Source organism: Pipistrellus hanaki (assembly GCF_964339955.1).
Source record: "Pipistrellus hanaki genome assembly, chromosome: 12".
NCBI classification, from domain to species: Eukaryota; Metazoa; Chordata; class Mammalia; order Chiroptera; family Vespertilionidae; genus Pipistrellus; species Pipistrellus hanaki.
Window position 1 is genome coordinate 15,698,610 of NC_140514.1, and position 27,490 is coordinate 15,726,099.

The 27,490-nt window shown below is 38.6% G+C and overlaps 1 protein-coding gene across 3 annotated transcripts in view; it reads left to right on the forward strand.

Annotated features, from left to right (window-relative positions):
• The window catches only part of ASXL2 (ASXL transcriptional regulator 2), an 80,055-nt gene extending 52,958 nt beyond the window's left edge, over positions 1-27,097 (forward strand). For 2 of the 3 annotated variants that reach the window (XM_084901407.1, XM_084901408.1), the window contains 7 exons: positions 2,727-2,853; positions 4,442-4,585; positions 5,783-5,946; positions 8,159-8,255; positions 10,737-10,842; positions 12,740-13,454; positions 16,086-27,097. In XM_084901407.1, the coding sequence (XP_084757533.1) occupies positions 2,727-2,853; positions 4,442-4,585; positions 5,783-5,946; positions 8,159-8,255; positions 10,737-10,842; positions 12,740-13,454; positions 16,086-18,539 (3,807 nt within the window). In that variant the 3' untranslated portion in view covers positions 18,540-27,097. The remainder of the gene's footprint in view (positions 1-2,726; positions 2,854-4,441; positions 4,586-5,782; positions 5,947-8,158; positions 8,256-10,736; positions 10,843-12,739; positions 13,455-16,085) is intronic. The other variant, XM_084901406.1, reaches the window with a different exon arrangement.
• Positions 27,098-27,490: the final 393 nt, after the last annotated feature.

Below are 27,490 nucleotides of genomic sequence, written 5' to 3' on the forward strand. Positions count from 1 at the left end.
ACATTAAAAATGCATGACTGGCAGCCATTAAAAATTTCTTGGAAGGACATTATGTTCTTTTAAGGAGAAATTTCATGCAGTTTCCCAATTAGGACTTAATAATGTATGTATCTCTGTGTCATCAGTTTGTGGCATATACTCTTTTGATCACATTTTATGTGTTCCTAATTTGCTAAGAGGTTTTTGTTTGTGTATGTGCTCATTTTAAAAATTATGAATAGTTGTTGAATTTTTCAGGTTTGTTTTCTTCAACATTTATTTAGATAATCAGGTGGCTTTCTTCTTTAAATCTGGTAATATATAAAATTCCACAACTAGATTTATTTTTTATTGATTTCAGAGAGGAAGGGTAATGGAGGGAGAGATAGAAACATCAATGATGAGAATCATTGATCAGCTGCCTCCTGCATGACCCCTACTGGGGATCAAGCCCGCAACCCTGTCATGTGCCCTTACTGGGAATCCAGCTGTGACCGCCTGGTTCATAGGTAGATGATCAACAACTGAGCAACACCAGCCGGGCTAGGTTTTTATGCTCATCTATACTTAGCTCTCTAAAATAAACTGTATGATTGTTATATATTTTTATGTATGTTAAGCATTTTCTTTAAGATTTTAGCTTGGGGAAAGAAAAGATTTTAGCTTGGATTTTGTTGAGAGGTTTTTTTTTTCTTCTTTTTTTTTTTGTGCTATCCAGAAACAATTTTGAAATCAAGATTGTTCTAACATCCTAAACTAAATTGTGTAGCTCTCTCTACAGGTGTCCCCCGCCCCCTAAACCCATAAGTGTATATACTCTTCAACAGCTGATAGCTCCATTGATGTTTCTTTCTTTTCAGATATAACTTATTGGAGTTAATAATTATTCAAAGTGTGTATACATTTTTTGAAACATCCTGTATTTTTCTAGGTTTCTAGGAGATTTTGAATAATTTATCTTTTTCTTGAAAATTCTGTAAATCTCATTCTTTAAAATTGTCTTCCTAGCATTTCAATTTTACTTTATCTGCTTTTACTAGTCTCTTGGTTTTCTGCTTGTGGAGCCAAATTTGGAAATTTACTTTTCTTAGAAAGTGATCCATTTCACCTGATTTATTTCAAATATTGGTATAAAGTTATACATATTATTTTTATATGTCTCTTTTTTTGTTCTTCATTGTTGTTCATTTATAATGTACTAGAGGCCAGTGGATGACATTCATTCACGGGGGATAGGGGGAGTCCCCTCAACCTGGCCTGTGTTGTCTCGCAGTCTGGGATCCCCTCAGGGAATGTCCGCCAAGGGGTTCTTAGTGCTGCAGCGGAGGCAGGAGAGGCTCCGGCCACCGCTGCTGTGCTCACCAGCCCTGAGCCTGCGTTCTGGCTGAGCAGCACTCCCCCTGTGGGAACACGCTGAGCACCAATGGCATCCCCTGCATTGAGTGTCTGCCCCCTAGTGGTCAGTGCATGTCATAGTGACTGGTCCCACAGGCAGGCTCACTGCTCCTTAGTGTGCTGCCTTGGAGAGGGTCCCGCCAAAGCTGCTGTGCTCACCGGCCATGAGCCTGGATTCTGGCTGAGCAGCGCTCCCCCTGTGGGAACACACTGACCACCAGGAACATCCACTGCAATGAGTGTCTGCCCCCTAGTGGTCAGTGCGTATCATAGTGACTGGTCATTCTGTCATTTGGTTGATTTGCATATTAGGGTTTTATTATATAGAATCACACACCCCTCCCCCCCTGCCTGCCTCAATGCTACTAGCCAATAGTTTGTCTATTTTATTGGGCTTTTCTAAGAATTCGCTTTTGATTTTTTAAAATGCAAATGGTCAATAAATAGAAACTCACTAGTAGTTAAGAAATCATGAAAATAGTGGACTACTTTAATTCTCAGATTATTATAAAAATCTTAATTATATCAAGCATTGGCAAGTGTGTGGGAAAATGGCTACTGTAGTTTGTCGGTAGAATATAAATTATTATAGTTACTTAGGAGACAGATTTTGTAACATTTATTAAAACTTATTTCTTTTATTCTTTAAATATGTTTTTATTGATTTTTAAAGAAAGAGAGAAGGAGAGAAAGAGAGAGAAACATGAATGAGACAGAGAAACATTGATCAGCTGTGTCTTGAATACCACCCACCAGGTATCAAGCCCGCAACCTGGGAATGTGCCCTGATCTGGTATTGAACTGGTAATCCCTCAGCCAACTGAGCCATACCAGCCAGGGTTTATTTATTAAAATTTTAAAATATACACCCCATAACTAAACAGTTTAACATTTTAGAACTAATATTAAGAAAAATACGTACATACATATATAAAAGCCCAGCGACCATAACGGCAGACTGACCAGAATGACTGGTGGCTATGACGCGCACTGCAGCAGCCAACCAGCCTCATCTGGGCCCCAGTCGGTCCCTCCCCCTGGCCAGCTTCACCTCTAATTGGCCCCCAACACCCTGATCACGGGTGGGGCCAGCCAGCCAACTGCCCACTGCCCTCCCTCCCCCTGATGGCCCAGCCCTATGGACCCCCCATGGAGCAGGCCAGCTGGATCCCACTTGTGCACAAATTTGTGCACCAGGCCTCTAGTATATACATAAAAACACAGAATAATATTTGCATTAAAGTTTATAATAGCAAAAAATTGCATGCTCTTTACTGCTTAATAAGTCATTTACTTTTTCATATTACTAAAACTGATTGTCTTGTTTCTCATAGTCAGTTTTCTCTTTCTAGGCTCTAAAGCAGCAGCAGCAGCGGAAGCAGCAGCAGCAATGCCGGCCAAGTATGGCCCTCTCCTCCAGTCAGCATCTCTCTCTGAAGGCTGTCAAAGCTGCCAGTGACTCTGTGGCTGCCAAATCTGGTAGGTAGAGACTGCCAAATCTGGTAGGTAGATGGGAGTGTCTTTTCAATGGAAGCTTCTTTACTTTTATTATTTTATTTTATTTTATTTCTTAATTGGATTTATTGGATTGACATTGGTAAATAAAATTACATGGTTTTCATAGGAACAATTCTATAATACATCACCTGTATATTGTATTGTGTGTTCACTATCACAAGTAAAGTCTCCTTCCACACCATTTATCCTCCACATTACCCTCTCTTGCCTCCTGGTCTCTAATAATCACTATACTATTGTCTGTCTCTGAGGGGGGTTTTGGTTGTCTTGTTTTATTTTGTTTTTTTGTTTTTGCTTAATCTTTAATCAATGGAAGTTTCTTTTTCTGGTAGTTTCATGCTGGTTTTCCAATCTGTATACTATAGCATTTATTTTTAAATTATTGTATTTATTTACATAATTCTTACACTGCCAAATCATTGACTTATAGTAAATCTTTCCAAGGTAAACATAAAATTTATGCAAATATTCATGCAGTTATTAAAAAATATATAAGTGGGGTTTGTATTTTAGAATGAAATCCATGAGTAATGTAACTTCCACGATGTCTTAGTAATATTTGGAAGCTGCTGATCAATAACCTTAGAAAGCTGATGTTTCCAAAAGATGCTCAAACTGAACTCTTCACAGATTACCTCCTTTAAAAAGAAAAGGTTTTGCCTAGCTGGCGTGGCTCAGTGGTTTAGCATCAACCTATGAACCAGAAGGTCACGGGTTCAATTCCTGGTGAGGGCACATGCCTGGGTTTCAGGCTCGATCCCCAGTGTGGAACTTGCAGGAGGCAACCAATCAATGATTCTCTCTCATCATTGATGTTTCTCTCTCTCTCTACCTTCATCTTTGAAATCAGTAAAAATATATTTAATAAAAAAGTAAAAAGAAAAGGTCTTACTAAACATATATGCAGCCTTTGAATTTCCATTGGACAGATCTACAGTTCTTTAGATTTGTTGTTGTTGCTTACTTTGTTTTTAATCTAAACTGGTTTGGATATAGACTTTGTATTTTATTATGCAATTCATTTTGATGCCAGTTAATTATATGTGCCTGCCAGATTTACACTGTATTTTGCAGAACTTTGCATTTATGTTAGGAAGGAAATTTACCACCAAAAGGCAATAATGTGCTGAGAGGAAATAAAGGATTTTACCTTTTTAAAAAATGTTTTTTATTGATTTTTTAAAGAGAGGGAGAGGGATAGAGAGATAGAAACATCGATAAGAGAAGAGTATCATTGATTGGCTGCATCCTGCATGCCCCCCTCTGGGGATCAAGCCCAAAACCCCGGCATGTGCCCTGACCGGGAATCAAACCAGCAACAGAACCAGCAACCTCTTGGTTCCTGGGTTGACGCTTAACTGCTAAACCACACCAACCGGGCAGGATTTTACTTTTTTTCGAGGCTTAATTCTCACACTCAAAACATATTTGCAAGGTTACCTTGCCTCGTACATAACTACTTTTAGTTAGTGTTAAATGGTTTAATTGTTTGGTTAATTGATTTCTACCTATAACCTAATGTCACCAGTTTTTATATATTTTTCCTTAGCAGTTTGGGAAGGAAAGCAATCTGATGGACAGTCAAGCAGCTCCCAGAACTCAAGCTCCAGCTTTTCTTCATCAGCGAAAGTGGACAATCCTTTGTTAGGGCTGGGGAAGAAGTCATTCCAAAGGTCTGACAGACTCCACACACGTAAGTTAATTTACAAAGACTCGATGTTTTTATCAACTTAATTTATCAACGCAGTATCTGAAATTCATCACTACATGGCTTAATTTTACTTCCTGTTCACTTATGAGGTCTTGAACATTGTCTTGTCCTGTCCTTACCAAACTTTATTCAGAATAAGATCTGTTATCAGGCCATCTTTGTGGTTTATTTATTTTTCTGATCATAAGTTGCTTTGTCTGGCATTATTTACGTTTTATTTCTTAACTGTACAGAAAGGGCTTATAATTAAATCTGGCAAGTGGGACATTTTTCTTCCTGCTCCCTCTGAATCCCACAAAAATGAGAATATGGAAATACAAAAGCTTAAAACCCATAAGGGTAAAGAAAACAAGGAGATAGCAGATGGGCAGGCCATGTCAGCGACTTTGAAAGATGAAAACTGGATGGGTATTTCACAGAGCTGAGTAGCAGATGCCAGTAATAAACAAGCCAGCTTAAGTCTGTAGACTACCAGAAAAGTTCCAGAATTGGAGATATAATGGATCATAGTAGAGAGGGTGAGACAGGCCTGGTAACTCCCAATTGCCCTCCCCTGGCCGGCCATCTGGTGATGATATGGGGCGGCCATCTTGTGATGTGAGGGCATGAGGACCAATTTGCATATTGCCTCTTTATTATATAGGATGTATCACCCCAATAAATTCAATTAAGAATTTTTAAAAAGAAAAGTTATTTGGCCCAGCCAGCATGGCTCAGTGGTTGAGCATCAAAAATTTCCATGGGAAGAGAACAAGGGCCTCAGTATAATTTATATATAGATTTGAATTTTTCTATTTTTTAAAATCAAATTTAGTATATATGTTATTTATCATAAACTCCCTCAATTCTATTTGGGAAATATCCAATTCTCAAACATACATAAAATGTACTTTTATTATGGCAGAAGATTCAATTTTATAGACCTTGTTCTATTTTTGCAGAGAAGATAAATTGTATTTTTTTAATCCTTTATGAATGAACAAAACTTGCTTTGTTAGTCTTAGAAGAAATTTCTAAGAGCCTTAAGTGTTACCTTCTTCATAATATAACATTTAAAATACTTACAGTTATAGATGTCTACTTATTTACTTATTTATTTGCATTGCAGAACATGCTGTAGTTTAGATAAAAACAGGAATTTGAAGGAGGCCCAAATGATTCTTTTTCATATTTTTGTAGGGCAAATGAAAAGGACTAAATGTGCTGAAATTGATGTTGAGACACCAGACTCCATTCTGGTTAATACAAATCTTCGAGCACTGATCAACAAGCACACCTTTTCAGTCCTTCCTGGAGATTGCCAACAGCGACTGCTTTTACTGCTTCCAGAGGTAGATCGACAGGTGCGTAATTTCAAGCAGAAGCAGTTTTATAACCATTCTAATGTTTCCTTCATCTCCTTTTGAACTCCTTAAATTTTTTAAAATAGCTTTTTATTTATACCCATAAAGAAGTGGTATGCCGAAACCTGTTTGGCTCAGTGGATAGAGCGTCAGCCTGCGGACTGAAGGGTCCCAGGTTCAATTCCGGTCAAGGGCATGTACCTTGGTTGCGGGCACATCCCTAGTCGGGGGTGTGCAGGAGGCAGCTGATTGGTGATTCTCTCTCATCAATGTTTCTAACTATCCCTCTCTCTTCCTCTCTGTAAAAAATCAATAAAATATATATATTTTTTAAAAAGTGATATCAAAGGTACTAAACAAAAAAATAAGAATATTTTTATGTAATTTGTAATCTTGACATTTTGATGAGAGTTTTTTTTCCCCCCCTTATAAACTCAGTCTCCAGGATGTCCAAGTAGTTATTTGAATTTTCTTCAAAAAATTGTTTTTTACTTCAAACTAACATTTAGGTATTTAATTCATCTAGAATTATTTTTATAATGCCCCAAAATTGGGGTTCAACTTTATTTTCTACTGAATAACCAGTTCTAAAACTAGATACTTGAATAACCATCTTTTTCTTACAGTTTGAAATACCATTTGTGTTATATGTTCTATATATTTACATGTGGTATGTACTTTACAGGTGCAATTGAAAAGGCAATTAAAAAAAAAAAAAAAAAAGGCAATTGCCCCTTCTCAATTTTGTTATTTTTTTTCATGTGAATATTAAGAAGGTCATTTTATTAATAAGAAAGTCTGCATGGGGATTCTTATAGGAATGTAGATATTAACTTTAGGGAGAATGGCAGTTTTATTAAGTTTTTCCATCCAGGTTTTTTTTCAGATACTGTGTTTTATGCCCTTAAATGAGATTTTGTGCTTTTAAACCAGGACAGGAAATAAAAAATCTGTAATATAAAGAAGAGTCTTAATACCTTTGGCAAGACATCATGACATCACAAATCAAGTAAATAGACAGATTGGGTGAAGTATTTTTGACATGACAGTTTTACTATGAATAGTAAAGGATTCTCCCAAGTTGATAATAAAAATAAGCAGCCTCATAGAAAAATGAGCAAATGATAGGGAATTGGCATATTACAAGATGGCAAATAGAAATAGTCAATGAAAGTACAAAAAGATGCACAACATGCTAGGCAGGATAGAGGAAATTTTTACCATTTCAAACTCATTGGGTTCGCAAAAATTAAATAGCATCTTCGTATTATTGTTTACAGGTTAAAAGGTATACTCATATATTTCTAGTTGAAATGTGAATTGTTTAAGCCTTTTCAGAAAATAACATCTAATAACACATAAATATTTCTTTTTCTTTTTCTTTTTTTTTTTAATATATTTTATTGATTTTTTACAGAGAGGAAGGGAGAGGGATAGAAAATTAGAAACATCGATGAGAGAGGAACATCGATCAGCTGCCTCCTGCACATCCCCCAACTGGAGATGTGCCCGCAACCAACGTACATGCCCTTGACCGGAATCAAACCTGGGACCCTTGAGTCTGCAGGCCGATGCTCTATCCATTGAGCCAAACCAGTTTTGGCAACATAAATATTTCTTTACTCTCAGAACCTATCCCACAGAAATAAAAGCACTAGTACATTCATCTTTACCAGAACCCATATTGCAGCTTTGTTGATTACGGGAAAACATTGGAAACAAAGTATTTGTATGCATAGGAAATTGGTAAATGAGGTGTGGTACGTTATACAATGAAATAATATGCAGGTGCTACAAAGTTGCTAAAACTGTACCAGTGGACTTGTGGAGAGACTTTCACAATGTATTCCTGAACCAAGTGAGATTCAGAGCAGTTTATGTAACTTTGTCACAGTTTTATAAAACAAATAATAAACCTCTCAGAAGAAAAACTCTTAAGAATTTTGCAGATGTTTTCTCTTTAGAATAATCAATGGGGAATGGAATTGAAAGAGGAAGAAGGGAAAAGAGGTAAAAAGGAAAGAATTTTTTTAGAAAAAAAGATTACTTTATAAAGTAGTGTTCATAATAAGCATAATTTGATATAGTCATGTTTCTATAAAATTGAATGTACATGCATTCTTTTCTAAAAAAATAAAAATAAAAAAGTCATATTCCACATGAAATGTTTGGCTTTCTTTGTAAGCTTTCCTTGGCTTACTCTTTGACCCAGGTTGGTCCAGATGGTCTGATGAAGCTAAATGGTTCAGCCCTTAACAATGAGTTCTTCACTTCAGCAGCTCAAGGCTGGAAGGAAAGACTCTCAGAAGGTAAGTGTTCTACCTTGTCTCCTACATGTGTATGCACTTTGAGCTGCTATAAGGACATATTGGTACCTCAGTGGGTATTTGAGCGATTTTGGGAGGCAAAGGACAAGGTATTTCCATAAGGTAAAACTAGCTATCTTATTTCATTTATTTTATGAAATACATTGCTAGACTTTTATCAGGAACTTATGCATTCAGGTTTGGCTTCAGATGGAGTTCAACAATATGTTTCTTTTAAGGGTTTAAAGTCACTTGGGAAACTAAAGAGCACATATGTTTAAGCCTTATTCCCCAACATTCTGATTCAGTAATTCTAGGTGAATTCAAATTAAAATTCTAATCAGCTCCCTAAAAGTAGAGTATAGAATTAGTTATTTTATGATGCTATGAATTATGGTTTGGTAAGCAGTGGAGATAACCTCTTTATTACTGCCCAACCTCAATAAAACTAACAGTGAAAAGAATCACTGAGGACTTCTTAAAAAACAGCATTATTGAAAAATGTTTACATACTGTAAAACTTACCATTGCAAGTGTATAGTTTAGTGGCAGTCAGAGGTTTTAATAAATAATAGATTATAACTTAGAATTGCTGCTTGTGGTCACTGGTTTACCATGTATGCCTTGCTTTTAATTCTGATCTAACAGAGTTACTGAGAGTAAATTATAAAGTATAAAAGAGCGATTGATTTATTGCATTTGGACAGCACACAGTATCAGTCATATTAGCGATTCTTTTTTTTTTTTTAATATATTTTTTTATTGATTTTACACAGAGAGGAATTGAGAGGGATAGAGAGATAGAAACGTCGATGAGAGAGAAACATTGACCAGCTGCCTCTTGCCCACTCCCGACTGGGGATGTGCCCACAACCAAGGTACATGCCCTTGACCAGAATCGAACCCGGGACCTTTCAGTCCACAGGCCGACGCTCTATCCACTGAGCCAAACCGGTTTCAGCAATATTAGCGATTCTTAACCTTGGCTGTTCATTATAGTCATCTGTGGTGTTTTTCGAACTACTGATGGCTAGGACCCACTCTAATGAGATTGTTTTTATTAATCTAGGATGGTGTTTGAACTTCAGCATTTCTTTCTCTAAAACAACTTTTTTAATGCTTTATTTTTTAAATTATATTTTTAAATCCTCACCTGAGGATATGTTGTTGTTTTTTAAATTGATTTTTAGAGACAAGAGAGAGAGAGAGAGAGAGAGAGAGAGAGAGAGAGAGAGAGAGAGAAACAGCGATGTGAGAGAGAAATACCGATCAGTTGCCTCCTGTACATACCTTCATCGGGAATCAAACCTGCAATCTTTTGGTGTGGGGGAGAACGCTCCAATCAATTGAGCCACTCTGCCAGGGCTTTTAAAAAAATATATTTTTTAATTTATTTTAGAGAAGAAGGGAGAGAGAGAGAAAGAAAGATTAATAATGAGAGAGAATCATTAATCAGCTGCCTCCTGTATGCCCCTCGCCCCCACTTGTATCAAACCTGAAACCTGGGCATGTATCTTGACAGTGACCACACCTTGTTCATAGATTGACACTCAACCACTGAGCCACACTGGTTGGGCCTGCCAGGGCTTAAAATTGTTATTTAATTTATTGTATATATTTTTCATCTATATGTCCTTTTTGGAGAAGTGTCTTTTCAGGCCATTTGCCCTTTTAAAAACATTAAATTATTCCTTCTAATTATAGTGACATTAAATTATTCCTTCTAATTAATTTCCTTTCAGTGTGCACAAATACGTGCACCATGCTACTAATAAGAGTATAAAAGGGAGAAACCTTTCTGAGCCATGAGTTTGAAGATGGCCTACCAAGCATATTGACTGTTTTCTGCTGATGGAGTGGGAAGGATTGAGGTAGTTGGTAGTTGATACAAATAAATGGCATATGCAGAGCTGGTCTTTGGCATCTTGCATGCCTCATTTCTAGGGCAATAAACTGGTACTATTAGAAAACTGATAAGTCCAAAGTAACTTCATATGTTTTTACTGGAATCTCAAATGCCTCTAATGGACACAGCAGTTCAATACGCAGTTAGAGATAAAAATCCTAAAGCACATGTTGCCTTGAAAAAAACAGAACTTTAAAATAAAATGCTCAGTGGCATTATTTACTGAAAACTCATGAGCGTTTTTTAGTGGAAAGCAATTACAGAATCAAGATTCGTGATAAAAGAAATCTGTAGGGAAAGTATGTTTCGAGTAAGAGGAAGGTACTACAAGGAAAGTCCAGAGAAGAGGCCCAGTTGGCCTCAGCTGCGTACTGAAAACTTCATGGAGTGGTGTACACGTGTTTTTATTGCTCTTAATGGCACTGGGGTACTTTACAGTGAGGAATTTGGGCACATTTTTGTTGCTTTCACAATACTGTATTCTGATTCCTTCATGAGTCTTCCATGATTTATAAATATTTAAAAGTGGCAAACAGCATGTCTATTGAATATATATATATTTTCTTTTACATTTATAGGTGAGTTTACACCTGAGATGCAGGTGAGAATTCGACAAGAAATTGAGAAGGAGAAAAAAGTAGAGCCATGGAAAGAGCAATTCTTTGAAAGCTACTATGGTCAGAGGTAATATCAAGATAGGATCTGTCATGTGGTGCTTCATCTTATTACCTTCCTAGAAAATGTAGTCCTTAATTTCCTTCTATATTTTCACAATTGTTTCCTGAGAAAATTTTTTTCTCTTTACGATTCTCAAGTACACAGAGTTGGATTAGTCATAACTAATAACTCGTAAAACATTGCCATTGTGGTTGGATGGTTTCTTTAAAAAAAAAGATTTTAATGATCTTGAATTAAAGTCTCTTTCTTTAAGTAGATTGGCTTTTCTCCCAGTATTTTTATAAAATATAAAAATACTGAAGTTTTGTATAGTTCATGCCATAATTTTAATTTCACAATATGAATCACTAAAGAATTCTAGGGATCCTGTAATAAGGACTGTTATATCCAATGTTTAATTAAACAGCCTCTCCTCTATAGAAGGCGCTCTGAAACAAGATAGAAATCCAAGATATGTTCTCAAGAAGCTGTAGTCTAAATCAGTTTTTTTCTAATAAAAAATCCAGATGAAGTCTTAATGGGGGGAACATTGAAATAAGAGACAATGGAGCTGTATTGTTTGAAATAGGATTGAACACCCAGTCTTATTTGTTAATTTCCCTTTCTTTTGCATACCTAAATGGGAACCCTTAAGGAGATTCCATACCACAGCTTGAGAACTATTGGCTCTCTACCTTATCTCCAAGTAATGTTCATTGACATCTTCATGGTCATTTAGGAAATGATTCCTGTTAGGATCAAGAGTCTCATATACTGAATTTTCTATATTCTTGGTATGAGTTTTGAGTTCTATAGAAATGATGCTATGAGTACATTTAGATAATCATTACAGATACCAGGTATTCCATAAATATTGTTCATTCTCTCCTCATTAGGCAGATAGAGCATTACAGCAGTTCTTGGATCCTTCAGTATTTAGCTCTTTTTGCCAGCTTTTATAGAAGGGTTGTTTTTGATTACTGTCCAGTTTTGCCCTTAGCCATTTCATCTCAGAAGTGCAGTACAGGTTATTTGAAGTCACCAAAGAGGGTTGCCTTGTTTTTGCCTGTTAAACAATATTCTAGAATAGATAGGCCAGAAACTGAACCTATAGGCTGGGAATGGAATCCAGGTCTCCCAAATGGAAGGCAAGAATTCGACCACTGAACCTCCAGTACTTCCTATTAAACAACATTCTAAAACATTAGGAGTCCCTAGCAACCCCTACAGAGTAGCCTAATTCTTAGCCAGGCCAGACTTGGCCTTCACTCACTCCCAGAATAGCTTAGAGGCACTGGATGTCAGAATTACAGAGCTATATCAAGTAAATTAAATAGGCTTTCCAAAAACTCAGAATTGTAATTCTCATCCTCTGGAGAACATTGACAGCCAACTCTCCTATTATCTCGTTAGGGCCTCAGGTTTTAGCAGCTAGTCTTTCTATAGATAACTGCAGAGCAGAGTTGATCCAGTCTAAACCCACAATCTCAGGGTGTGTAAGTTATGGCCTTCTTTCACTTCCCTTGAGGATAGTTCATGATGCATGTCTCTAGATAGTGTGGCCCCTTTATAACAGGAAGTAATAATAATAATGAACATTATTGAACTTTCATTATGGACTAGGTACTAATTTTAAGTATTTTACATGCATTACTTAGTTAATGGTCATAACAATGCTATCAAATGATTAACCTCAGTACACAGTGGAAGAAACTGAGGTCTAGTCACTTAATATAACATGGCTAGTCAGTATTGGCTCCAGAACCTTCAGTAATAATAATAATGCTGATGATGAAGATATTATAAGAAGGATACCTATTATGCATCAGGTTCTTCTAGGCATTGCCATATGCCATTATCTCATAATGCTTTCAATAACTTGGGCTATTTCTCAACTAGAATATTTCTTTCTTCCACCTTTTAGTTCCGGCCTGAGCCTTGAGGATTCAAAGAAATTGACAGCTTCACCCAGCGATCCTAAAGTAAAGAAACCCTCGGCTGAGCTACCAAAATCCATGCTTCCTTCAGAGGTCCCTCCTGTCAATATAATCCCTGTAATTCCCCAGGCAGAATCTAAAGAAGAAGTAGTGCATATGCCATCCCCAGTCAGAAAAGAAGAGCACGAAAGCCAAGATAAGGTGCAGCCAAACCCTGAATCCGCAGAGCCCCTTCTTTCCTCTCCCAGCGATACAAATGAGCGTAGCAGCATTCTCCCCATCAAGTGCCCAGAGGGTGAGGATGCCTTGGGGCAGAAGCCAGTTGCCTCTGCTGAACAGGAATCTGAGAAAGAGAATCATCTCACTACAGCTTCTAATTATAACAAAAATGAAAGCCAAGAAGCTTCAGTTAAGTCTCCAAGCAAACCCAAGAGTCCTGGAGTAGAGAAACCGATAATGAAGCCCATCACAGAGGCAGGTCCGCAGGAGGCCACTATGAAAGAGCCTTCACCAGCTCTGGTTGAACACAGCCCAGAAAGCCTCAAGAGGAAATCTCTCACCCAGGAAGAGGCCCCTACAAGCGGGGAGAAGAGGCCGCGCGTCACTGAGAATCGCCAGCACCAGCAGCCATTTCAAGTCTCCCCACAGCCCTTTCTCAGTAGAGGGGACAGGATCCAAGTGCGGAGAGTACCACCTCTCAAGGTAAGAGAACTTACTGAACGGAAAGAGAGAGGTGGCCTCAACACTACGTTTTTGGTCATGCCTACCAAATGTGAAGTAATTTGGTATTTTTTAATGGTAGAAGCAGTTATATATATTCATATAAGACAACTGTGGTCTTATATAAACAAAATTGTCAATAAACAGCTATTTAGACTACATTCCTACAGATCTTTGTGTTGTTTGACTAAGTAAGGTACCTGGATATGTGATGGCTACTTTTGTATCTTAAGACAGTTATGGAAATTATTGTCTCATGTGGCAAAATCCTATATACTAAAAGCCTAATATGCTAAGTGTCTGGTCGACTGATTGGCCATTCAGCCAATCAAAGTATGATATGCTAAGGCTACTCAACTGCTTGTTATGATGTGAACTGACCACCAGGGGGCAGACAGTCAAATGGTTGACCAGGCGCTATGATGTGCACTGACCACCAGGGGCCAGATGCTCTGACCAGTAGGTTAGCTTGCTGCTGGGGTCTGGCCAATCAGAACTGAGAAGGATGGATCTGACATGCCCTGGAGCCCTCCCGTGGTCTCTCCCCCGCTGGCCAACCTCCTGTGTCTCTCCCCAGCGCCGATCATGCATCTGTGGGATCCCTCGGCCTGGCCTGTGCCCTCTCACAATCTGGGACCCCTAGGGGGACATTGGAGAGTCAGTTTCAGCCCAATCCTGCAGGCCAGGCAGAGGGACCCCACTGGTATACAAATTTGTGCACCAGACCTCTAGTAAGAAGTATAATGATAAACATGAGGCCATTGGTGTGATCCAAAAGCCATAATATTGAAGTGTACCCTGGCCTTTTCCTTACTATTATAACTTATGTGATATGTGGTTCTAGAGCTATCTTTAGTCCATCCTTTTTTAAAAATATATATATTTTTATTGATTTCAGAGAGGAAGGGAGAGTGGAAACATCAGTGATGAGAGAGTACATTATTGGCTGCCTCCTGCACATTTCCCCCCACCCCTACTTGGAATCAAGCCCACAACCCAGGCATGTGCCCTGATTGGGAATTGAACTGTAACCTCCTGGTTCGTATGTTGATGCTCAACCACTGAACCACACTGATTGGGCTAGTCCATCCTTTTAAAGGAAATATGTGGCTACCATGAATCACCACTGGTTACTTGAAGGACATTGGTAAGATGGCATAGTGTTGCTAAGTTCTACTGCTTAGGATATGTCTTAGTTCCTTTTTTAACCTTATATTTCTATCTTTCAAAGCTTTCAAATTCTTAGAGCAATATCTCTCTGTATATAAAGACTGCATCTAATCAATAGTCTACCTTTGAAAACCCAAATACATTTCTACTTTTAATTTAAAGGTTTATTAATTCTTGGGCTTGTGCTTAATATTAGTTTGCAGTCCTTTTATTTATTTAATTAATACATAATATCTATTAATAGTATTTATTAATACCATTGTGTCTACTATGAGGCACTGGGTATTAATAAGCCATATAGAAATACTGCTTCCCCTCTCCCCTCTTTTATTTAACTTAGGTGAATCAAAATTATTTTTTTTGTCAGGAAATATCCTGTGGAAGCATTCATTTACTAGTACTTGACCCATATCATGTACCACATGACTTCTTTTCTCATTTTGCCTCTTATTACTAAAAGTATGATATTCCTCATTACTTTTTATTTTTACTATTTATGGTTTCATTACTTAGGAATCTCTCCTTATTTTTGACAATTTTTCTACCACTAACATATTCTGTCATGCTTTGCCAGATATTCTCATTTATACGATAATTATTTTTACTATTCTTATAAAGATAGTAGAAACCTTTTTTAAAAAAATATATCTTTATTGATTTCAGAGAAGGAAAGAGAGGAAGAGAGAGATAGAAACATCAATGATGAGAGAGAATCATTGATTGGCTGCCTGCTGCACGCCCCCTACTGGGAATCGAGCCCACAGCCCAGGCATGTGCCCTTGACCAGAATCAAACCTGGAACCCTTCAGTCCACAGGCTGACGCTCTATCCACTGAGCAAAACCAGCTAGGGCTAGAAACCTTTCTTTAATGAATGTTAAGCAAACTAATCTCTAGTCCTGAGAGCTGAGTTGTGTTTAGATTTTATTTTATACCAATGATACTTGGTGAGATCCATCCTTTCTATTTCCTATCTGTAAAGAGGCTGAATTACATCATAGTTTGCTAATCCTAAGAGACTCAATGCTGAAAACTTAAATCCATTGTCACCAAGCTAATACTATTTAACTTTTTTCCTTTTAGTTTCTTCTCCTTCTTCATCCCTCCAAAAAAGAATTTGTACCAGAAATTGCTTTACTAACTCTAATTTTACCTTAGACTCTATTTCAAATCCTGCTTTCTTAGACAAACCTTAAAGTCATTTATAACAGAATACCTTTTAAACAAAATTTATGTAGAAAAACAAAATTGAAATTTTATTACAAATGTTATAAATGTATATAAAAATTGTGTTGCTGTCTCCATGATTTGGTCTCTTATTGGAAACTTCCCATCTTTGTCACAGGTGGTGTAGTGTTCATCCTATTCTAAAGTATGCTAATAACGTTTTGTTGTTCTTGTAAATGAAACTAAGCTCTGTTGTTTCCTCCCCTACTTCTTTCAGATCCCGGTCTCCAGAATCTCCCCCATGCTGTTTCCTACATCGCAGGTCTCTCCCAGGGCTCGTTTTCCAATCTCCATCACTAGTCCTAACAGAACAGGAGCCAGAACTCTTGCCGACATCAAAGCAAAAGCCCAGCTTGTCAAAGCACAGAGGGCAGCAGCTGCCGCCGCCGCCGCAGCTGCCGCCGCCGCCTCAGTTGGAGGGACCATTCCAGGACCTGGCCCAGGGGGTGGACAGGGTCCAGGAGAAGGTGGTGAAAGGAAAACCGTTGGAGGAGGGAATCCAGACTCAGACAGAGTCAGAGAAACTGGAAAGGGCCCCACACTGGAACTGGCAGGAACTGGAAGCAGGGGAGGTCCGAGAGAGCTTTTACCCTGTGGTTCAGAGACTCAGCCCCAATCTGAGACCAAGTCCCCAGGCCAGCCACAGCCTCTTAGTGTCTCTGGAGCACAACTACAGCAAACCCCCTCAGTGCCTCCAACATCTGCCATCAGTGGAGCACGCACAAGTGTCCCATCACTAGCTCACACTAACCCACCCCCACCAACTGTAGGGAAATTGAATATTGAGAAACTGAATGCCACCAGGGCAGCCTCTCTTAGCCACCCACAAGGGCCCAGTCATTGCAGGCAGGAGAAGTTACCTTCTGCTCCAGCAGGTCCTGCTCTAATCTCAGGTGCTACACCTGTTCACTTTGCAGCTGATGGCACAGTTGAGCCCAAAGCAGGTTGTAGTAAGAATACACCTAACACTTCAGCCTCAGCAGAGACTACTGCCAGGGCTTCAGTGGATATGACTTCCTCCCCTTTAACATCTTTATTGATAGCAGCCACTTTAGAAAAGCTTTCCATACCCCAGGTCAGTGGAACTGTAGCACCTCCCGGACCAGTTCCATCCTCAAGCACTTTGCCAGCAATTTCTAGCCTTAAAACTCCAGGAACTTCTTCAAATATCAATGGACCCATTTCACGGCCAAGCTCAAGTATCCCTGCTAATAATCCTCTGGTCACTCAGCTGCTCCAGGGCAAAGATGTTCCCATGGAGCAAATTCTGCCTAAACCACTCACCAAAGTTGAAATGAAAACTGTTCCACTGACTGCAAAAGAGGAAATAGGGATAGGAGCACCCACAGGCACCAACAAAACAGAAAATAGCACCAGAGAGGAAGTTCATGAGAGGCCTTCTCACCCAGCTATACAGCAGCTGGGTAAAACCTTGCAAAGTAAGCATCTCTCCCAGGTTCCCAGACCCCTTCAGCTCTTTTCAGGTAAGGATCTGAGGGACCCCAGCATTGACACACACCAAGAAGGAATAAGTAAAACAGCCCAAGATCAGATCCTTCAGACTCTCATCCAGAGAGTTCATATTCAGAGGCACAATGTTCTCTCATTTGTGCAGCCCTCCCAGTTCAACTTCAGTCACTCAGGTTTCCAGTTAGAAGACATCTCCACGAGCCAGCGGTTCATGCTGGGCTTTGCTGGCAGGAGGACTTCGAAGCCTGCAATGGCAGGTCACTACTTACTGAACATTTCCACCTACGGCCGGGGTTCGGAGAGCTTCAGGAGGACCCATTCCGTAAACCCGGAAGATCGTTTTTGTCTAAGGAGCCCCACCGAAGCCTTGAAAATGGGATATGCAGACTGTAAAAATGAAATGGGAGAGAATAGCAGCGACAAAGAAGATAGTGATGAGGAAAGTACTGCTGATGAAGAAGAATCGGCCATGGTGAAGGAGGAGCACCCAGCTTCCCAGAGTTCTGGCAAGTGTGAAGCAAGTTCAGGACCCCACAGTAGAGAAACCCTACCCACTGATTGTTTAGCTAAAAAGAACGTGAAGGTAGAGACACCAGTGCAAACTGCTTTAAACAAGGAGAATTATCTGTTCACTAGAGGCCAAACATTTGATGAAAAGACCTTAGCCAGAGATCTAATTCAGGCAGCACAGCAGCAGATGGCTCATGCAGCGAGAGGTAAGGCAATGCATAGCAGCCCCGAGGTTTTCAGTGCCACTGCTCTTCCTCCACCTGCAGACAGTCCCACTCATCAGCCTCTCCTCCTCCCACCACTGCAAACCCCAAAGCTGTACGGGAGCCCCACACAGATTGGGCCCAGCTACCGAGGCATGATCAACGTCTCCACCTCGTCTGACATGGACCATAACTCTGCTGTTCCGGGGATGCCTGACTGTGGCCAGGTATCTAGCAACGTAGGTGATGTCATGTCCTTTTCAGTGACTGTCACCACCATCCCTGCTAGCCAAGCTATGAATCCCAGCAGCCATGGCCAGACCATTCCTGTTCAGGCATTTCCCGAAGAGAACAGCATAGAGGACACGCCTTCGAAGTGTTACTGCCGATTGAAAGCCATGATCATGTGCAAGGGGTGCGGAGCCTTCTGCCATGATGACTGCATTGGCCCCTCCAAACTGTGTGTGTCCTGCCTGGTGGTTCGGTGACGGGTAGAAAGAGCACACTAAGGGAGGCCGAGGGAAGAGCTGTCGGGCTGTGTGTGTGCGTCCTTTTGGAATCACAGAAATAAACAAGTAGACTTCAGTTGTCAAGAGACAAATGTTACTTAATCAGGTATACAGAGTACAGATCTTACATTTTAGAGGAAGAGCACCTTGTATAGTAAGTCTAAGTCAGCAAGACTTTGTGAATTTGTGACAAGTTTGCACTTACAAAATCATGTAAATATGTCACATTTTGTTTTAACATTGTTTTTCCAAGTGTTTAGGTAATGATGTATTACTTTTAATTCACATCTATGGTCTACTTCATGTGACTCTTAAGTTTAATGCCATGCATGGTGGAAGGAAGCTTGTTTGCCTTCTGTCCTTTCCTGAGAGGCTGGGAAGAGGAAGGCGTGAACAAAATGGTCTGGAGAAATGACCTTTCATGCAGATTAATGTCTTAACCATCTGCCATAGGTTTATTCAGCCTTTCCAGAATATGGATTCAGGGTTTACTAAGTCCCTTTACTTTAGAAGGAGTCTTAAGTTCAGGTTTTTGATAAGGTATTCATTTCACAGCGAGTGCTTCAGACTCTGAAAGCTCTTGACTTGGTTCTTGGCTTCCATAAGCCAGTACTATTGCCAAGCACACTGTATGCGATTTGTGGGTCCCTGCTGCTGCCTAATCCCCGGCCCTGAGGTAGTGAAGGTGGTCCAGGAAGAGGGGCCCCTCTCTGGCCCCTGCTGGTACTATAGCCTGGGCGGGGCAACAGTCCCAGCAATAACCCAAGTGCGTAATCATGGGAGCTTACAACAGGTTTGAAATACTAGTATAAAATGAACAGGAAGGTGTTAGTGCTGGGGTCGTTTGGATTATGTGTTTTTTTGGGCAAGGTGAGTAAAGGTGTAGAAACAACAAAGATATTTGGGTAAGATTTTTAACATTAGAAACAAGGAAGCCTCTTTTTTTCCAACACATCACCTAATGTTCTATAGTCAGCTCTTGCTGCAGGTAGTAAGCTCATAAGTGCCACATTTGCCCATTCTGGTAAACCTGTTTTGACTTCCCAGGCATCTGAGGAGTATGGAGTAATATATTTGAAGACATGTATGCACTGACACATACAATAAAAGTCAGACACTTTTTCTGTTTTAGAAAATATGTCCCATTTTGGATTTCTGCTGTCTACGCATTAGAAATTTTTAATGTGAAGGGGCTTCAGTAAATGGCTAGGTCCGTGGTCGGCAAACTGCGGCTCACAAGCCACATGTGGCTCTTTGGCCCCTTGAGTGTGACTCTTCCACAAAATATCACGTCCTGGGCGAGTCTATTTTGAAGAAGTGGCGTTAGAAGTTTAAAAAATTTGGCTCTCAAAAGAAATTTCAGTTGTACTGTTGATATTTGGCTCTTATTGACTAATGAGTTTGCCGACCACTGGGATAGGGGAACATCTTGAAAGGAGAGAAATTACCTCTAAAACTTCGTTGTTTGTTTTTATTCTTTTTTGTGTCCTTATGTTTTTAAGCCTGTATTTAGCAACTAAAGAATTTTCCAGTACATATATGTAGGTCATGGTTAAAGAAGATTAAAATAAGCCTACCATTTACCAGAATTTGATATTTTAAAATTGGGTATTGTCAATGTGCATCATTTGCATATTGATTTCAAGTTTTCTAATTCCAAGTGTGTAAAGTAAAAGTACTATAACTAGTACAGTTGTAGTTGTACTTAATATTCAGGATGTGATATTTATAACATGTAGAACAGTGTAAACTTGTTAATTAAGTCACATTCCAGATTAGGAGAAAGTAGCAGTAATAATCTTAGCTTTGCTTTCATTCTGCTACCCTGTCTTCCCCTTCCTCCATGTTATTATACACTCTTAATATTTTCATACTCCCTAAGAGACTCATTATTTCACTAATTTTCATTTTTTGCTTCTGTTTTTTGTGTGGTCCAAGGCAAATAGAGGACTAATATCTATGTTCTTGTTGCAGCCAAGACAATATGTCATTCTAACTTCCTTTTTTCTTCCAGCACACACAGAGCTAAGGGAAATGAAAGCTGCAAGGACCCAGGGATAAGGGTTAAGTTCTCCAGCTGAGAACCAGTAGCAAACAGAGACCATGGTTCTGTTCCCAAATTTGCATTGCCCTGGGGAATTCAGGGGGGAACCTGAGAGACCTAATGCTGGTTAGAACTGCCCATGCCCAGCTTCTGCACCCCCCACGTGAGGGGCAGACTGGGGGTTGGTCTGTGTGCTGGAAGTTTCTGAGAGTTTAGAACTGGCCAATTAGTTACCAATTGGGGTTAATTAATGTGGGTTTTCTTCTTCACAACTTTCCTGAAATAGAAAATGTCTGCTCCGTGGTTCCTTTAAGCTGAGGATGGATAGACTAACCAGGAAAGGATCAGGGATATTCAAGTTCATTTAGAGAGCAAACCATTCCGTGCCTCTTCATCTTGACCCACACTCTTGCAGATGGTCCTAAGATTTACTGTTCACAAGATTTTCTTCAGAAGTAATATAATACCCAGCTAATAAAATACCTGCCTTTATTACTGCCCGTAAAGCATAAATTGTCAACTGGGTACACTGCCTCAATATTGACCAAAAGAGAGAATAGTTCGGTTTCTTAGATTGGTAGTAAACTGAATACAACCCATATATCAGTTTGTTTGAAAACAGTGGTTTCAAGTTGAAAGCCATGAACTGAATAGAGGAGAAAATTATCTTGAAAATAAGGCAGAAGGAATAAGAAAAAAATCAAAATTATTAAAGTATGGCACTCCAGTGCCTTTAAAGCAATTTTTATTTTAGGTTTTCATAATTACTTTACCATTTAAATCAACCTAGTAAGTGCTAAGCTTATTTTTCTGAAACTAAGTTGCACTGTTTCGAGTGACTAGTCGGGCATTTTGCCTGATGCTTATGCCTCCAGGGTGTGCTCCCCATACCCCACTGCAGGTCACCTTGGGGAGCAGGCACTAACAGCATGTCATCTCAGTCTCACTCAGGAGTATGGAGTCATCTGGTAAAGAGGCTCCCAGAGTCTTAAAGAATTTTGACTAAAATTCTCCATCCTGTTAAATAGAGAATAAAGCCAAAAGACCTGGAGTTGTTTGCTCTGCTTTTATCCCTTAACTCCTGTGCTCAAGATACTAAAGCTATCTGTGGTAGCCCCTGTAACATTTTAAAGAATCAGACCTGACGTGTATTTTTACTTGGGGTAGGAGAAGCATACTTGCATGGGCTGGGAAGGCACACAGCTGTAGTTGTTTTAGGAAGCTATCTGATTTAAATAGCCAAAGGAAGACCTCATTGCCTTCCAGGTGAAGGAGTAAATCAGACAGATTAATGACCTGATAGTCATCATCCTAATTGCTTATTATTGCCATTCTCTGCCTTAGAGTCCTTTAAGAAAAACTCGGGTGAAATGATTTGTTGTGATTAGGGGGTCTTCTCTGGTCATTACACTGCTATTTATTTCTAGAACTCACTGTCAGTGAGCAGTGCCAGGATTGTTCGCTGTCGCCTAGAAGTTTGATTTCACGCCAAGGAGGGAAAGTCTCCCCATTGCATCACAGCAGTGTGCGAAGTAAAAACCTGGCCAATGGTGGCTTTCAGCTCAGTGTATAGACAAGTCCAAAGAGACTGAGAAACATGATGATAGACAGAGATCTTTCCTACCATGTTTCGATACCTACATACCTATTGAAAGAAAACAATAGGTAAAAACATTTCTAAAGTTGAAGAGCCGCATAGATTATTGGTTACTTTATTTTTATTAATGCTTTACATTTGATACAACTATTAAAGATCAATTTTAAAAATAGCTTTCCAGTAATATATTTTAAGTAATATATATTTTAATATCTATGTAAAAAATAACAGTGGAAGACTGAATTTCTCATATATGGTATGTGTAATGTAGGACCTCACTGTTAAGGCACAATTTCAAAGGAAGTTACTCTAAAGACATTCAGATTATTTCCAAAAAATGCAATAAGGGGGTTGGAGTTAATTTTTTATTTTAAAGGAAAATTGACTTATTTACCACAAGCTATTTTTTTTTCCTTCTGGCTATAAGGTTTGTATAGACTGGTTTGGTAAAAGCTAAACTTTTGTGTCTTTTTGCCTTTTTAAAGGAATTGTTAACATTGGAATTGAGGGTATGTACAGAAAAGTTGGTGTCAACACCATTTAAAAAGTCATATTTTTTCACAAATATAGAAAAATCATTTTACATAAGAACTTTAAGTATTTGCAATAAATATATGTATATAGATTGTGTGTATTCGTATATTCTTATTTTTCATTTTATTAAGTAAAAGATAAAGTGAAAATAAAGACTGGAGTCTTCAGTGAATCTCGAGTCCTGACATGTATCTGAGTGATGTGGGCAAGGGCCCTCAGTTGCCTTATATTACTATTGGGAGAGTACCACAGGTTGTGTAGAGGGGAGTGAAATGAGTAATTTTGGTGATAAATCCAGGTAACATTTCAGAACTATAGTAAAAACATTGAATTCTCTCAATCTGTCCGTCTATTTTCACCCTTAAACTGTTCTGTCTCCTAACCACCTAATGTCACTAGGAAAATAAAAACAGTAAAACCCTACATGCATTCTTTTTTCAAAACAAATATGCTCATTGTTTGCTTCTAAAACAATGGTAAGAAAATCTCTCCGGGGAAAATAGGTTTTCCTTTCTCCACACTAGTTAATAATTCATTAACAAACATTTCACTGCCAACACCTTCCAGGCCTAGGGATGTGTGGAGAAATAATCTCATGAAGATAATAGAACACTTACTGTTTCCCATTTTTTCTTCGAGAAAGGAGTTTCATAGCCAGTTTTCTATCCCTGGTTGATCTGGAGAGGTAGGAGAGCTAAGTGAACGTGGAATTTGATCTCCCTAGTGTCAGGAAGGGCATTTGTGAAAATGACTTGAGCCAGATGTTAGAAGACGTTCATTGAACATTGTCCCATACTTCAAGATAACCTGGAATCCTGATTAAGAGAAGTAATTTTGTGGTTAAAATACAAAATTTAGTTTTAGGATATGCTTGAGGAAACCAAGTGAAACTAGATAGTCTGGAGATAAAGGTAGCCCATTCTTTTAAAACGAATAATTTATGAGGTCAGAATTTCAAGAATATATCTTAATGACTCATGAAAATGACTTTATTGTATACGGTAGTTCACCCCAAATTTGCTCAGCTGTGGTTATTTTCACTGATAATAGCATATTTTGAAAATTAACAAGGATACATAGAATACTTTTTAAAAGAGAGCCTTACTATTTTTCAAAAATTGAAATTTCATATGTTAGGGTTGCCTGAAGATAGTTTCCTAGTAACTGTCCAAAACAACAGAACTCTAAATCTTTACTGAAATTACACTATTTCAAAATAAAGTTTCTTAAGTCTCAGGGAACATCTGCGTCTCCATAATCCCACATACGATAGATAGGAAGGAAGGTGAAATATTTAAATGTGTGTGAACCAGTCCATGGTGACCGTTTACAAGGACCTCTCCCCCACCTCATTTCTAGTACATATTATTTAAAAGGGCCTCCGACCTCACTGGAAGTAAAACTTTCATTCAGGTAATGACATAGGAGCCTAAAGGTACATTTGGTCTGCAATTGAGAGAAAGGGCACTATACCAGGGCACAGCTTCAACTTGAATCCTCAAATTTATTGACATCGCAGTCTTAGAAACCTGTGTTCATTGCTTTGGACACTACTACAAGTGGTCTTCCGAAATCAAATTTTGCATACTGTTTTCAGCTGTTTGTGTACAAATGTTTGCTAATTCAGATATTTATTGAACCCCTACACGTACTAGGCACTGTGGAAGTCCTGGTAAACAAAAGCAGCCATGTAAATTGTGAAAGGTCTTGCTAATGCAGTAACCACACAGCATATGTGTAATGCAGGGCTCAAGGAGTAATATATGCTACGTATTTCCCAAGATATGTTGGAAATTTAATTGCAAGTGAATTATGAAATAGAAGCATTTGAGACACTGAACAAAACAGTGGCAAACCATGAAGAAAAGAGGCATTGACCTAGATGAGACGACAATGCGGAAGTCAGGAACTATGTTAATTTACCTTTTTTTTTTTTTTTTAGAACTTTCATTGGAAGATTTAATTGATAGGAATTTTAAGAAGTCTCTTAGTAGCCAAAATAGGTTTGGCTCAGTGGATAGAGCGTTGGTCTGTGGACTGAAGGGTCTCGGGTTTGATTCCGGTCAAGGGCATGTACCTTGGTTGCGGGCACATCCCCAGTGGGGGGTGTGCAAGAGGCAGCTGGTCGATGTTTCTCTCTCATTGACGTTTCTAACTCTATCCCTCTCAATTCCTCTCTTATGTAAAATCAATAAAATATATTTCTTTTAAAAGTCTCTTAGTAATAGCTAAATTGATGAAATAATCAGGCCAAAAGCAATTCCTTTCAATTAATTCCTGTCAGTATGTCAGTAAAGATGCTTTAGCTTATGTTTAATGAACGCTTCTGAATAACTAGTGGGTAAATAACCCGAAAGAAGCTAAAGGGAATAAAAAAATCATACCTTGATCTTCATCTGGTACCTAGTGAGAAGGCAGCATATCTCTGAAGAGATATTGCACCCCCTTTTTTCTTCTTCAATAGATAATACTGTTCTTTTTTACTCCAATATTGTAGAATTGGCTTTCCCCCCCTTCTATCTGTAAGTTATAAAACTTGAATTAAAAGAGGCTTCAGCCTAGCCTTAGCCCTTTTTACTGGCCTAAATCCTAATTCTTTAAGTCTCTGGTAGAAGGTTTCAAAAGAATGTCATTGTATCTGATCGGTGCTTATTGGATTTTCCTTACCATTTGTCTTTAACCTGTGTTACTGTATGGGCAACTTGAATTCTGTATGCCAAAAACACCCATATTTACCTTTAGTCAAAGAAGTATTAGGTGTATTCCACTGTAAGGTACGTAGTCTCATCTCTGTCCAGGAAGTAGGAGGGTGGATATCCTATATTTTCCTAGTACTTGGTTGACCTTAAACTGAAGATTTGGCTTCTTTTATAGAGACTATAAACTAAGGAATCTCTATACTTCCATGTAGCTTTCAGTTTCAACCTAAAAAGGGAATTTCCTAGAAAGATTTCCTTTTAACAGGAGGGCAGACAACCTGGAAGAGAGCCAGAGATGATCAGCTGTGGAGGGAGGCTGTGAGTACATGGTGGGCTCTCCTGTAGAGGAGCTTTAAACTCGAGTTTTTTGGTTCTTCGAACTCAAAAGGAGATATTTAAAAACATCTGGTTTTCATCTTGACTGCAAGCCTTGAGAATGCCTAGGGAAGAACTGTAAACCCAAGATTAGATGTAAGCTAGGTTTAAGTAAACTTTAAATTATTATTGCTGTTTTTAAAGTTTTGGGTTCTGATAACGAATTGCCATGAGTGGAACATGGAATTTGATATTTTGTGGATTTTTAAAAAATTTTTCTTTGTTAATTATGGTATCACATAATTTTCCTCATCCCCCCCTGTGGATTTTCAATTGAATTGTGGTGGCAGCTTTAACCTCTGAACATGATTTAGGGTTGTGCACCTGTGTCTGTTAAGTGACCCAGACATTGGCTCATAAATATTATTAAACCAACTTCTGTCAACACTTAATTTTATTAATTTTAATCATGGGCGGCCCTCTATTTAAATATTTAAAATTCAGGTTATCCAAATAAGAAAACAATGCATTAAATGTTATCAAAATATATGAAAATACGTTAGAACTATGCTCTTCCTATGGAAATTGTGGTACATAAAATTTTACGTTTCTTGAATCAATTTTTATCTTTTTTCAAAAACCAGTGTCTAATGTTTTCAGATACCTAGAACTTAGGAATGATGAAGTTGGTCTTGGACCCTGAGTCATAAATTTTTTTCATTTTAGGCTGTGGACAATTTGAGGGTCTTAGTAGTGACCTTCACTGAACCTTCATGCAATCACTGTACCTGCTTTAAAGAAGAGCCTCAAATCTGGTTTCCCTTTTGTTGCATAAGGAGATCGACTCTGAGCTGGGAAGAACCTGGTCATTTGATCTCTGATAATAAACTACTGTTGGAAGGGCAACTTTATTCTTAGAGATTTCACAACATAGGGTCCATGAAAGATCTAGAGTACATGACAAATGACTCTAGAACTTACCACCTTTTTTCTTAGCCATCAGTGCTATGATCTATTCTTCAAAAACCCATCTTAATCCCATTACTCACTGTATCACACCGGAAGACCTTCACCAGCACCAAGAGAAATCAGAATGGGAGAAATGACCTTATGTCGGTCTTGTTCACTTTAAAATCCTTGTGCACAGAGGCCTTAGCACTTTGACACATAAAACTGCCTTTTAGCTCCTCACTGTCCTCTTTATTCCTCTCATCTTTAGACTTCCTTTCATTGGTTGTATAAAGCTACCTTCTTCAGAATTGAATGTATAATATTTCTGCACATGGATGAACTGTATTTTATCTTAATGACTCATTTATGTTGAATAAAGGCGAACAGTTTCACTCTAGGTTGTGCCTTTTTTTTTTCCAAAGAAACCAGACATCGTGTTGAATGACTTACCTGCTTGTTGCACCTTTCCCTGTTCCTGATGGCACAGTTATCCCTGTGTCCTGGCTAAATTTGGGTGCCACAGAGAGTTCTGGTCTCTTCAGGCAACACTTAAGGATTAAAAGAACTCAACACGAGCCAGAAAAAAGAGTGTGGGTATCTAAAAAAAATAAAAAGCAAGTCTACACTGCAAAGCTACAGAAATCAAAACTGTGGAAATAGCATAAATACAGATACGCAGACCAATGGAATAGAAGAGAGAGTCCAGAAATAAACTCTAATATATGGTCAGATTTAACTTTTTAAAAAATGATACTGTGACACTTAAATCTTTTTTTAATTCCCTCAACTT